Source organism: Empidonax traillii, unplaced genomic scaffold (assembly GCF_003031625.1).
Source record: "Empidonax traillii isolate 1590-97213 ecotype Southwest subspecies unplaced genomic scaffold, ASM303162v1 scaffold15:size5535645, whole genome shotgun sequence".
In the NCBI taxonomy this organism is placed as follows: domain Eukaryota; kingdom Metazoa; phylum Chordata; class Aves; order Passeriformes; family Tyrannidae; genus Empidonax; species Empidonax traillii.
This window is the reverse complement of record NW_020955208.1, coordinates 2,925,577-2,939,750: the sequence shown is the minus strand read 5'-3', so window position 1 is coordinate 2,939,750 and position 14,174 is coordinate 2,925,577. Positions and strand designations below refer to the sequence as shown.

Genomic DNA, 14,174 nt, shown 5'->3' with positions numbered 1-14,174 from the left:
AACAGCAAAAGAAATCCCGGGAAGGAGCGGTTGTGCTTTGAAATGCACCCCTGCGAGGGGCAGGGTGTGGCACGGGGTAGCTCTGGGTGTTAAACGGAGGGGGTGAGGTCGGTAGGTGTGAAAGTGGAAGGTCTTTACATTAATCATGTTAAGACTGGGCCTTCTGCGCTTTTTGCAAAGTTTCCTGCTTATATCCAGGTTGGGAGTAAAAAGTAAGCTCTCAGTCTGATAACTTTTAAGAAGTTGTGGTAACGCGGTTACCCTGGGTTTTGTGCACCCTGGTCACTAATCCAGAGGTTTGGCTTCCTCGTGGGACAAGTGCTGGCAGAATAATTGCTGCTGGGAGAGGAAAACCCGAGGTGCAATCCACAAAGTTCAAGTGCAGACCCAGGAAGTGTAAACTGGGAACTTGACCAGGGGTTCCTGGTTGCTTAGCTGCCTTTTGCTCCCAAACTTGAATGGCTGCTCTGACGCTAAGTTGTGGTTTCCACTCATGGATAGTGAGGGTGTCATTTTCGGGGTGTTGCTCTTCTGTCTCAGCAGCTGGTGTTTGTCTCCATAATGCCAAGGTCTACTTGGCTCCTGGAAAGGACCAGATGTGCTTTCCTTTTCTGTTCCTACTGCTGCGAACCATTTGTATGCCAGAAGAGAGTGCAGGGGAGACATTTCCCCATGATTAGGCTTCTCCAGTTGTGGGGTGTTTGTTACTCATTCTGCTCTCAAGGCTACAAATAAGGGTGGAAAGTGACTACTCTTACATAAATGTCAACACTGGCCTTTCACTTAAATAATTTGTAGTCTTCCATGGTTGCTCTTTGGGCAGCAATTCTTTAATTTCCCAATAGCTAAATAGACCTGGTTCTTTTGGTAGTATTTTGTGGGATGGACTCACCAGTCTTGTGACCATCTTAGGGATGGGAACTACTCTTCCACTTTGAATTTGCATTGATCAGGATCAGAATTGAACTCTGCATTCCAGATGGGGTCTTGCTGTTGCCTTAGGTGCAGTAGGGAAAAAAAGTTCAGGATTCATTGTGTATGCCTTAATATTAGTCAGGGTCATTAAAAATGTTGAAAGACATGAATCCCAGTACACAGAGAGGAACATTTTTAATAGTAACCTCCACTTGATGCCTCCCAGTTTTTTGCACATTATTGATGCTGTCCTTTGGCCAATTCTGTACCCCCTTTGATACTAATTCCTATCTTTTGCATCATAAGTAACAATTTCTCATGTGACACTAGATGATATCCTTTATCCAGAAAATACACCTTCAAGAAGATGTGGGGGTTTGCTTCATTAATCTATTTTTAGGGAATGTGTGCTGCTGTGCTTTTTTCTAGTTATGTTTTCCTCTATAGTTTTTACTTTTGCAGATTTAAATATTCTGGTTGATGGGGGTTATAATCTTTCAGATTTCTCTTTCTGCCTCATATGGGTCTTGAGTTTATTATTTTTCAGCAGATGGTACCACACCTGTTTGTATTACATAGGTTTCAGTTACGTATAGATCCAGGAAATAAAATAACGTTCTTTCACAACCTGGGCTGAATATGATTCAGTGTCACTGTGGCTTCTGGGCCAGGCCTAGTACATACTGGGTGACTTCTGTTTTCATCATTTAATTCTTTGTCTTTTTGCCTCTATGTTAAGTATCATTAAAACCAAGGCAAAATATTCCACTGTATTTGGGACATAGATTTGTTTGTTTTCACATCTTGGTCAGTATATACTACATCCACTCATTTCCTCCATTTTCCCTTTGTTTGCGGCCTAAGTTTTGTCCAAATTTCTCATTCATTGTCCTGTTCTTTTACAGTGCCCTGCATATTCCTCAGTGTTCTTTAAAACCTATCCACTTGTGTCAGAAGTTCTGTCCTTTGTTTTTCCCATGCTTTAGGATACAGATGGGTTGCGCTCCTTTTGACTTAATGAAATTCCAAGACCACCTCTGATCTGATTCCACCAAATTTGGTTTATCTCACTGGTAGTTTTCTTCTTTTCTGAGAGGCTGCTCTTCTAAAATGGAAAACCTTACTTAAAGACTAAGGGTTTCTTTTTTTTTTTTTTAATTTATCCTGACATTAATTGAAATTGAATAATTCATCACTGCTCAGAATGAGATTTCATTGTTATTTGTGGCTTTGAGACTAACTTCAGTGTCTACCTCTGCTGCTGGCATTCAGATTGTTCATGTAGCAACAGAAAGAAATTCACATTATTCTTTGTGTCATGGCTACATGGAGAATTCACAAATGTGGCAGTGAAGGTAGGTAAATCTTTAAGCACAAAGATAAATTAATAGAATTGTGAATTACTGCCAGATAAAGAGACTAAAATGGGATCTCTTCAAACTGACAAGATTATTTTTGCAGTTCTTGAGTCCAAAATGCTGTTGTGTCTGGAAACTTGCACTCAGCAGAAGCCAATACTGTCCATTGCCCTTCAAAGAGAACTCTTCTTTTTTTTGATGGTAATGGGCAAATTAAAGGGATTTTTCCAGGCTTGCCTTATTCATTGGTCACATCTACAGCTACAGTTTTAGGCCCGCGTGTAATAAATGACATAGAGGGTTATGGATCAATAAAATTCTGTTCCTTTCCATGAGATTAATTCATTGAGTTCTTTATGGCTGTTTGTGATGTCCCAGCAATAGGGCTGGTACACATTTTCCATCATCCTGGGAACTTTCAGCAGAGAAGTCCAGGGTAATGCTGTCCTAGACAGTTCTCATAGTCCTCCGGGTTGCTTGTAAGGTCGGTTAATTGCAGCACTGATATCCCTTTTCCTTAGCTGATCCACAGATAATACTATTACAGTCTTTAAAATAGTCCCTCATCCTGCCTGAACAGTTTGCAGTCAGATAAGAGCTTCAGTTTGTCTCCCAGGAGTTATGCTGCTCCGTGCATTGCATATGATAGGATAGGTGTCACAAACCACAGATACACGTGTGTCACTCATTTTTGGAGCTGGCTTAAAGTTACATGGACTTGCAGATTTGGTGGTGTTCCAGCCCAGGCAATGAACTGTGCAGTTTATCTCCAGGTTTCCACATGTGCTGTCTGGGCCTACATGCTCATTTATAAGAATTTGTTTTCTTTTACAGGGTAGCAAGGAGAAAATGGCACCTGATGTTCAAATCTCTCACTTTTCAACTCAACAGATTGGCAAATATTGGTCGCCTTCTCTGAGGTGAAAGGCACAAAACTCCACTAAAAATTATTGTAAATTCTACAAAAATGTGGAGGAGAAAAGTGAGAACTGAAGCTAATATGGCTTGTAGTATGTAGTTTGGGGGCATCTTGCCTTGTATGAATGAAATCTGTCTCTCTCACTCCTATTCACACTTGCAACTGCATGAGCGTCATACAAGCTGTTTAATGCTTGACAGGCTGTTTCAATTGGGTTATCTATTATTCTGGCACTTTTCTTGCAGATTTGAAGCCTTCATGTGCACGGAGAGGAAACCCTCTTTTTTCCTCCTTGGATATTTATGAGTAGAAACCTAACTTTTTTAGCTTCTACTGTATCTATAGTAATTTATCACACATAGTTTTCTATTATTTCTTTCACCTGAGGCTGTTTTTCTGCTGTTCATATAGTTTTCTTTTAAATCCAGTTAAAATTTCCCAAGTAAAACATTCACTTGGGAGTAGGAGACTGTAACCAAACCACTTATTTTAATTCCTGTCACTCTCCTCCTTTGTCTTCCTATCTGACAATTGAAAGTCTGAACACTTTCTCCAGCAACCTTATGCTGGAAGAGGCAACCTCATATTTATAGTACTGAGATAAAAAGTGAGCCAGAGACCTGAAGTGAAAGGTTTCAATTCTCTGGGCTGGGTAATGGAATAAAACCACGCTGCTTGGAGAAAATAGCAAACAGTTTTGCAATGAGTTGTGTACATCCTCGCAATTAGAACATAAGAAAGAATGTCTGATGTGCATCAGAGCTTTAGAAGCATACCAGCTTCTTCCTTAAAGAATAAGAATTGTACAGAGAAAGTTGAGAGATTAGTGGCAATATCTGGAAGCTAAAAAGAAGACTTCCTGCCTTGAGTACCCTCCAAGATGGCCAAACTTCCCAGAGAAATCCTGTGTCTGCTAGTAATGGAACAATTGCTTTTTCTCATTTACATACTAGAACAAACGTTAATATAACATTTGCACATAAACTCACCCTTTCTGGTGGCTGGACAGAGTATGGATATCTAAGCCTGTACATTTACCAGCTTCATTCTGTAGTTAGGCTAAAGGTTGGATGGTTTTTTTTGCGTTGGCATCACATAGACTTCATTCTACTTGACTTCATATAGAAGATGATTTTCCCTTCCATAGTCAGTGCATGCCTTTAACTGTATTAACCTGGCATTGGGTTTCAGTTTTGGCTGAAGACAGTGGAGAGTGTTTACTTAAGCAAGATGAATTTGGTCCTGGTTATTTTAAAATGGTGGCTATTTTTCCTGATCATTCTGTACAAATAGAATTGCTTCGGAGAAGACATTTTTTCATTCTAGTCTGTTATAATCTGACTCTCAGAAATCAACCATTTCAGTCCTGACTGTTTCATTTTTATCTTGAGAACAGCCATTACTTCTTTATCTAAAGTTCAGTTTGTTTAATGAGTGTGTTACTCTTACAGATAACTTGTCCTGGAGTGCTGCTGAAAGACAAAGAGGAGCTTTATCTCAGTGTTTTTGTACTTGGGCAGTTTAAAAAAACTCAATGTGTCCCTGCAGTGTTTCCACTCTTCTTTCAAGAAAAACTAGTATTTGAAAAGGTAAGACGTGTCAAGAGCTAATACAACCCAAATAAACCCCATCCCAAATTCCACAAAAACCATCTGCAAAACCCATGAGCACAAGTAATCACACTGAGGAAGGCACAGTATTTTAACTCCTGCTTCCCCTCAGCACAAAGGAGGTGTGTGCCTGTGTTATCCACATGCATACTAAAGATCATAATGTATGATGAGACTTTTTAGGTGTTTGTTCCTTTTGTGAACTGTCCTTTCTCAGTGTCTATTTTGCTAGTTTGGAAGGAACTGCATGTAGCTGTTCTAAAAATTATGGCAAGGTGAAGAACAAAGACCATATAATACAGGAGAGTCAATTTAGTAGAAGGATAGAATAGCAGCTCAAGCCTTTTTGGTGACATCTTACTCCCTTTGAGATACTTTTTTCATGGTTTGTCACCAGAATTCCCAGACTGGTACTCTGGCCCTATAATTTATAGTTGTTTATCACATATTTGAGTCCCTACTAGCTTCATTATTAGTACCACAGGGGTAATGAAACACAGTATCTCGCAGATATGATGTGGCTTCTTGACTGCCTATGAATAATAATACTTTGCCCTTTCTAGTTCTTTTCCTTTAAGCATCCCCCAGCACTTTGAAAATCAGGCTGAGTAAACATCAGTGGTGAAGGGGGTAAGAAACAAACAGTGATAATTTCACTGGCTACTGAAGAGTAAGAAAGACCATCATTCTTTAAAGGCAGACAGACCACAGACTACTTCCGGGAAATGTACTGAATACTGTTTTCAGTGTAATTTAGGGGACCTCCAAGACACCATCTCCTTACAAAAGAAGGTGAACAAGAAAGCTGAGAATAGTACCTTTCTCCTTACAAATAGCTATTGATTAGGTCTAGATCCTTGTGGAGCACCAGTACTTTGTGGGTTTTAATGTTTAGTACCTTGAATAGCAGTGTGATTTACACTGCTGTGCTGAGACTTCTATGCAGAATTAGGGGGAAATCTATTACCTGGTGAATATCCACTGCAACATCCTCCCCTATTCCTTGCCATCTATTCACATGGGATTCAGATTAAAAAAAAAAAAAACCTGAACAGGAGTCTGTACATGAATAGTCACTTCCATCAAAATTAAGCTTAAAGCATTACCAATAAATTAAAGAATATATTATTCATCCATCAGAATTGTAGTACTTTCAGCAATTTATCTTTTTCTCTTGAAATTTGCTTAGACAGTACTTACCACTACAGCTTTAACTCTTCACAATACCTCATAATTTAAATATGGAGACGTAACTCCTAATGGCTAGAAAGCATATAACAACAATTGCTGGCTTTCAATGAATTTGATCATGTTTCAAATGATAATTGCAGTATCCTTTCTTTTTCCAGGAGGGATAGGACTCTTGAGAACCATCTTGGCAAGGAAGAGTATTGATTTTGGGGTTTTTTTATCTTCTCTTTCCCCAGTGGTCCATCTAAATATTTTGACTCTGCCATTTTTATTATTTATTAATTTCTTTTTCAGGAATTTGCTAATACAGTTGATCCTGGAGACCTTGTGAAGTTATTGGAATGTAGGTTCTGCTTTTTATGTATCTTGTGTTGTATCCATTAATGTCATGCATATGTGGGCTCTAAAGCCTTTTTGGAGGTTTAAAGTATGTGGTAGTTTTTTTATCAGGAACCTGTTCTCTGAATAGCTAGTGGGTAAGCACTTTTGTTATCTAACAAAATGCCTCTAGAATTGTATGTTACATGCTTTAAAAGAGGAGAAAGGTAAAAAGTCGTAATTGATTGGAAATCCAGCTGGTTATTCAGATAAGTAATGAGTTCCTTTTTATAGTTACTTATTTGTTTAATTTTCAAATTATATAAGCATAAACATCCAATTTTTGAAAAATTATTCATTTCATTATTCATTCCATTATTCATTCATCAGAAAATTATGTCTTACCACATGTGGAGTATAATGAATTGTAGTGAGAAAACACTGACCCTGAACTCAAACTCCAGGAACATGCACCTTTATAGTGGGAGTTATCTGAAAAGTGGGCAAAACTTGCATAATCTTTAAAAGACGACAAACTTGGCAGCAGATAGAACTTACCAAGTTCTAAGTCCGATTAGAGTTGTCATTTGTGTGCTGCTAATGCCATTGTGTTCATCTGTGATATTTATCCAAGCTGCTTTTAATTTTCTCTTATTGTTGGTGTGGTGGAAATAGTATAGCAGTATATACAGTCCTGTGAAGATTAAACCAAGGATATGGGTTTTTTGGGCTTTGACTATGAGAATTACTTTTCCTTTAAAGTTTGGATTGGTTTTTTTCAACTCATGAAAAAACTTTTTTCCCTTTTAGTTGACACAGCAGTACTTGAACTAATACAGCTCGTTCCTCCAGGTATTGTATCAGTCTCTTCATAAATTATGCAGTTTAATAGGTGAATTTCCACAAGGACATTGCCCATTGCAGCACAATCACTTTTTCCAACACACAAACAACATAGAAAGCTCTTCAACAAGTAGTCCTCTGAATATAAAATGTTAATAGATCAAGAGGATCTCATTCTTGAAAGAGAATGATAACTGAATATTGAAATGTACCATAGTCAGACTTAGGAAAGTGATAATATTTTAAAAACGGAAAATAAACTGAAATCATCCAGTGCATACTTATTAACTACATCACAATTCACTTGCAAAGAGGCTTTCTGTGAAATTTCAGAGTGCATAATCTTGTTCTCAGAATGACACTTTTTTTCCTTCCATTTTAATGGTGACCATTGGGAAAACTCTTATCCTCACTATAAGTATTACAGGTCTCTTGGGATATCTGAAGATAATAAATAGCGATTTGTCATACTTCTGTTATTGGTTTGTGTGATTATAAAAATCTATTTTAATGAAATTCAAGTGTTCCCATGAATAATGTAAATCTGCATTTTATTGGAAATAAAGTCAAGTTTTAAAGAGGACTCATTTGGAAACTGGGGTATTAAAAGCACTCTCTGTCACTTGTTCTTAGTACTTTCAAGGAAACAATTGCTTCTCTCAGGTGACTCACCAGATTGTTTACTTGAAGAAATGTACTGAATGGGGATTATTGTTTTTGTGGGAGGGTAAAAGATCTTATTTATCTTCAGGGGTCAGAGATAGGTGTGATACCCTTCAGCATAAGCTGACAAGATGGCTACAATAGCACAACTTAAATTTTTTTATAATATAAATTTAAAGCTTTCCCTTGAAACAAAATATATTTATTTTTTTAAAGTAGTAAACCAGGATATTGAGAAAATCTTGGGGTAGTTATTTTGATATTGCTTCTGTTACTTTCTTGCTACTACTGTGATATGGAATGATAGAGTTTTTCATAAGGAATTGGTTGTCATTAAAAAATACTGATTTCTTCCATGGCATGGAAAGGAAAAGAAGAAGAAACTCATGAAGAGTTGCCTAGAGAAAACTTCTCATATATCTCTTATAAAACAGCCAACACAACCTTCTTTAATTTTTTTTACAATCAAACATCAAAATGTAGTTTCATAGTAGATTCTGTACATTGCTGCTGCTGATTTAACTTGATGAGGTTATTTCCTGGTGCTATGGGACTTCTGGAGCCATGCTGAAAATTTGAAAAGAGCAAAATTTATCCTGGTTTCAGCGTGGCTCTCTGTGTGCGGTGTCTGTGCTGTCTGCCTTTGTCTATTTTCCAATTAAAGTATACATTTTCTTTTTAGTGGGAAGAATTCTAGCTACGTATGAAGAAAATACAAGAGATTTCCTGTTCCCTGACCCTAAGCTTACCCGTGGGCACCGTGGTTTAGAGCGTGAGATTTTAATGAAGAGGTCCTCTTCTTTTACAGTGAGTGAATGTCTGTGGATTGTATTTATGACACAGTCTGTTTCACTGAAGAAACCCCTTGAACTGCTTCAAATGAAAAGCGATTACTTCTGACAGATTTTGCCGTTTTAGGTGTTGAATGTACAAATCCACAGTTGAACTTTGGTGAAAGTATAATCTTTTCTCAAAATGCTTCCAAGGAATTATTTAATGTGGAAAAAGTAAGTTTCCACTTGGTTTGCAGTGTGGCACCACGACATGTCTCCATTCAGTTTAATCTGTGGTGCAGCTGATGTGGTGAAGGGATGCAGGAGAAGAGGGAGATGTCATGTAGACTTCATGGTTCTCAACGGGTAAACCATGTAACCCTCCTTCTCAGTCTCTGTAGCCTTTTTCAGACCATTTTGAAACTGTTTTGGACTATGACAGTCACTACAAATTTACAGTGCTATCCCATCTGACCTGTGGGCCTCCCTGAAGTGCAAGGTTACCACTAAAATAGCAAGTTACTGAAATTTAGCTTAGTGCTGCATGATTGCTTTTATGTTCCCAAACCTGTTTGTTAAGGTCTGTTCAGGTCATTCACACTCATTTAGTAACTTGCCTTCTCTACGGTTTCAAAACTGTATGATAAACAACAGATAATTGGCAGAATGAGTGCAATGAATTAATGGTAATTTTCTGGAGATAAGGGCTCAAGTACCTATTAAATGAAAATGAATTCATCTCACACTGCCCTTTCATAAAGTTTGGCTGTTGAGTCTTAAGTGTCAGCAGAATAACTCAGGAAGGCTCCTTAATGATGATGGTGATGGTGTGTTTGAGGATTTGTTTTTGTGTAGTCTATTTTGGTTAAGTTTTACTAGTGGATTGTCAGGACATTTGGATTGGGAAGATAGGGACTCAGTTGTCCTGTCTGTTATGATTAGACTAAAAGCACGTGGCAGGAGGGAAATGCTGATTAAAGGTCACTGGTATCTTTTAGCTGGTGTAATCTTTCCCCTGCAAGGGCAGCCTGGAAACTGCCCAGTCACTTGCAATTAAAAGTGCTAATTTGGTGTCTAATGCTGTGTTACATTTGAATGCATTAAAACTGTGATTTTGTGCTACAAAACGTATGATTCTGCAGCATCCTAAACAGCCCCTGCGAAAACAGCCATTGTCTTTTGCCACAGCACCTCTTTGAGATGGTTCATCCCATCCATGGTAGTGGTGGCTCAGGAGATGCAGTGGAACAGTTTTGTTTTCATGCTGCTTGTAGAATAGGTACTTTCCCAGTGTTGATAAATAAGAGGGAGGTAGTGATAAATGAGATGGTATTTGCTAAATGCTTTTAGATTTTTTGTGAACACAATACAATTAGTCTCTGTAGAAGCAGAGCCACTAGAGAAGTTTGAGGGGTTTTTTGAGGGACTCGGTTCTTTAATACAAAAATTATGTATTTTCCAATAAAGAGAAGGTGCCATAATTTGTGAGCTGTGAGAAGATGTGATCAGAGTAATTTGGATATGTAGCTGAATGAGGGCACTGTAGTAAGCTTTAAAAAGTTGATGTAAGACACGAATGTACTTCCATGTCCTTGGGAGCAGCATAAATTAAATCCATCTCTGCCCTGGAACAGGGGCTGCAGAAGCACCTGTTGCTCCATTCCATCTCCACTGCAGAAAATACAGTTTAAGAAAGGATCTTGGCATACTGTGACCCCCTTTTCAGGAATAATGCAGAAGGTGTGTTTGATGGCATTGGAGGGAGGCTCCCAAAAGGAATTTGTTCCTCTCCTTGCTTGCTATACAGGATAACTGTGAGAAGATTTTTACCTCCAGAGGAAATGCAGTCTCCAATGCCTCCATCTTCAGTGCTCCCTGAGCTTTACTGGCAAGTATCCCCTGCTAACTTTGTCGACACGAAGCACTGAATGGGAATGATAAGCGAAAGGGAAATGTTAAACAAGGTCGTGAGAACCTTCACATTATTCTTATGCTAGTGAGGCCATGTTCTTCCCACATGAAAAGTTATTTATAGCTAGCTGAGATGCTGAATATTTTTGACTGGCAGCTGTGCTTCAGTGGCACTTTGATTCCCAATAAATTTGTCCTTTATTAAAAAAATAAAGGTAGCAACAGCGAGGTTACGGTTGTGGAGTTCAGATAGGCAGCGACAAGCAGTGTCTGCTTAACACTGCTAATCTGCCAATTGGAAGGAATCCCAAGTTGAGAGGATCAGAACTCCTCCAGAAATCTGGCACTTGGCTGATAATGTCTCTGGCTGAATGTCTTATGAGGCTTACAAACTCAAAACGCACACAAGACGTGCCTCGAGTTATCTCGCCTGGTCCAGTGTTGCCCAGCTGAGGCTCTTGCTGGCTCTTCTGTATTTCTCTGCAACCCTTGCCTTTCAGAATATGTTTATGCCTTGACTGTGGTAGTGACTTCTTACAGATGTTCTTATCTCCATTCCCCACCCTCGTGCAGTATTGGCCATGTTACTTAAAGCAGTTCCTTTTTAGTTATGCTATCTCTCATTAGCATGCCTGTGTAAGACCTTCTGTTATATTCATACATATTTTTTTAAGCTACAGAGTTGTACTTACACTCCTTACAGTCCAATGCACATATTAGAGTTGTTTTCAAACTTTTCTTCTTGTAAATATCTTTATAGTTTTTCCACGATCAAATTAGTGTCATGCCCATATCACTTCTGTTTGTTGGCTGGTACAGCAGTACTGGCAAGCCTGCTCAGGGTTGCAGACACCACTAAGCCAGAGGCAGAAGAATAGATCCCAAAAACTTTCTGCCTGGATTTTCATTTCCAGATGTCTTTGGGGCTATACAAGAGTCTTTCCATAATACTATATTGAATATCCTTCAGCAGTCCTGAGTTTGGGATCTGTGGAGAACAGAAATCCTCTGATAGATTCTGACTTGTAAGTTAATTTTGGCCTATCCATGCCTGTGTATGCAAGTGCCATCCCTTATTCCCTCTCCACAAACTCTTTCTTTGAAGAAACCATGGATTTGTGCTTTTTTTTTTTTAGCTAAGAGCATTTAACAATTTTGTAATCATTTCCAGTCTCTGTAAAAGCAGTAGGTGCTCTATTGCTGCATTTTATAGTAGGCTTACTAATTCTTATGTGTCCTTTCTTACATTGTTGATAGCACTTGACAATTCATTAGTAATAAAAATGAGTTGATTAAAGACGATCAGTTTAAAACCTCTTTTATATGCCATAACTTGACTTGATTGAATCCTGGACTCTGTTAATTGTTATGACTGAGCTTTCTTGGCATTTTTGTAATTTCATTTCCGTAATGTAACCTGTGGCTGGACCATATTCCCTGGTGGGAAATCAGTGTGTGTTCAGGGAGCTGGTGGAGGATAGTTTGGTTCAGCGAAAGACTTCACTCATGAAGTCCTTGCTAATTCTTACGCATATGGGACAGTGCCACAAACAGACCAGCTCCGTTTCACGTCTCAGTGATTTTGTGTGCTCGTGTGCACAAATGCCCATGCACACAGATACCTCAGGCAGCAAACTCTGTCCGTGTTGAAAGGAGAGTGGAAATTTCTATGGGCACTTGATTCTCTCTTTGCTTCTGCAGAGCTGTAGAGCATGCACATGTATGATCCCCACTTGTTTATGGGTATATGTGTCATTTAGTTCTTTTATGCCTTTTTTAATGCCGCTGTTTTGGGAAATAATGCCTGTGTGGCATAATCCCTGCCCTTCACATCCAGTAAATTTTGTATACATTACCCAGTTCTAGCTGAATTTAACAGGAAATAGAGCCTCTGAGGTATTATGTTCCTAGCCATGGCTTTAGTGAAAGAAGGTGAGTGGAATAGAAACTGTTGGCCACGTAAAAAGGGAGGGACCTGCTGGCCATGAGTATGTGTGTGCTGTGATTGACCTGGAGGCACAGTTGGACTCCACTGATTCCAATTTGGTCAGAGTTGGGCTGCCACGTGGGCAAAAGGGTGTTGAGAAGAGGTGGAATGTGGTTACAGACCAAGAGAGACAATCCACAGAAATCAGACTACTCTAATGATTACAGAATGAAGGGTATTCTTAGTCCTACTGTTGCAAATGAATAGTTATTTACAGAGTGATTGACTAATTAAACGAAGTGTTTTTACAAAAAAGGGTGACCCAACTGAGACTATTCATAAGTTTACAAAGTTAGCATTATTGAAACTTCTAGAGCATGACTGAAATTTTTATTTATGCTGTATAGCATGGCATGAAAAATCTTTAAAAATGCTTTTGACAAAAAAATGTATTGAAATAAAAGTCAGACCTTAATTGTTGTACAAAAGCAGTATAATCATCTGTAATTGAATTGTCAGAAATGCAAATGTTAGCATCTTGACATTTACCATTGCTGTTCTGTCTTTTCTAATTATCTTTATTAAAGGCTGAAATTAACAAAGGAAATAGCTTAAAATTAGGAATAGTTTGTTACATTAGGTGACATTTACCTCTTTGATACCCTTTATCTTGAGTTGGAGCTTAATGTTCAATTATTGTCTCTCTTCTAGGGAATTGCACCAAAATTGAGATTTTCTACAATCTCCCTTATTGCAGAAAGTCTGTTAAGCTCAGGAAGGAGTCACATACAGGTTAGCATAATTTAATTGTTTGCAATTTAATTTCCAGATTTAATATTGATAGCCTTGCTTCCAATTTTTGCATGTGCTGCTCACTTCAAACTTTTCTCATTCTTTTGTTGTGGTTATAGCAGTTATCATGGGTGCTTGACAACTTGATTAAATTTTTAATCAAGTATGAGTAAAGAGTGAGTTTGGTGCATGACAGTAAATGCTGAGAGTTCCTTGAATCTGAAACAATTATCAGCGGCTGTGTTCTGTGATCAGCTGAAGTGTCAGTCCCTGCTGTATTTGTAGGTGGGAAGATGCCTTCTCACCATTTGTTACTGACACTTAAAATTAAGGACAATCAAAACTAGGTGAAGTCAGAGAAGGTACATTATTAAAACCAAACCAGTTAATTTAATTGTTTTCCAAAACTATATCATTACCAGTCATGGAAATGAAGATTTTTTTTTTTTTTTTGGAAAAGGTGATCACGTATTTTAATCTGGAAATGCTGCTTCTGTAACAAGTAAAGGTGAAGAAGAACTATTCTCTGGTCTCACAGATTGAAATTTAGGTTTGGTTTCCTGGCACAAGTGGTCATGTTAAGTTACTCTGACATCCTCCATTTTTTTGCCATATTATTGGAAAATGGTGCAGCATCATGAAAATGGAATGGTTGTCAGGAAGGTTTGTGTGCAAAAACACTTAGGTGAGTTTGACCTGTTTGTGGCATTGCTAACAAGTCCACTGAGAAGTTTCTTCCAAATTTAGCAAATGAAATGTACTGAGACAGAAAAGAATTAAAAAATCAGTGAAGATTGTCATTGTCAGAAAACCAGCTTCTGTGAAGGTAACTTGAATAAGGGCAGTTTGATTTAAAATTTAGAATGTACATTAAAGTATCTAATATGTTCTGAATGGCATATCAGATTTGCTTGTGTTGTAGTGAAGATTTAGTTTCACAGCTGGTGTGAGCCA

General features: G+C 38.2%; 1 protein-coding gene across 5 annotated transcripts in view; it reads left to right on the top strand.

The window, feature by feature from the left end:
• The window catches only part of SPATA6 (spermatogenesis associated 6), a 38,926-nt gene that overhangs the window by 489 nt on the left and 24,263 nt on the right, over window positions 1–14,174 (top strand). For 4 of the 5 annotated variants that reach the window (XM_027893901.1, XM_027893918.1, XM_027893924.1 and 1 more), the window contains exons 2-6: window positions 4,644–4,781; window positions 6,288–6,336; window positions 7,122–7,163; window positions 8,500–8,624; window positions 13,140–13,220. In XM_027893901.1, the coding sequence (XP_027749702.1) occupies window positions 4,644–4,781; window positions 6,288–6,336; window positions 7,122–7,163; window positions 8,500–8,624; window positions 13,140–13,220 (435 nt within the window). The remainder of the gene's footprint in view (window positions 1–4,643; window positions 4,782–6,287; window positions 6,337–7,121; window positions 7,164–8,499; window positions 8,625–13,139; window positions 13,221–14,174) is intronic. The other variant, XM_027893911.1, reaches the window with a different exon arrangement.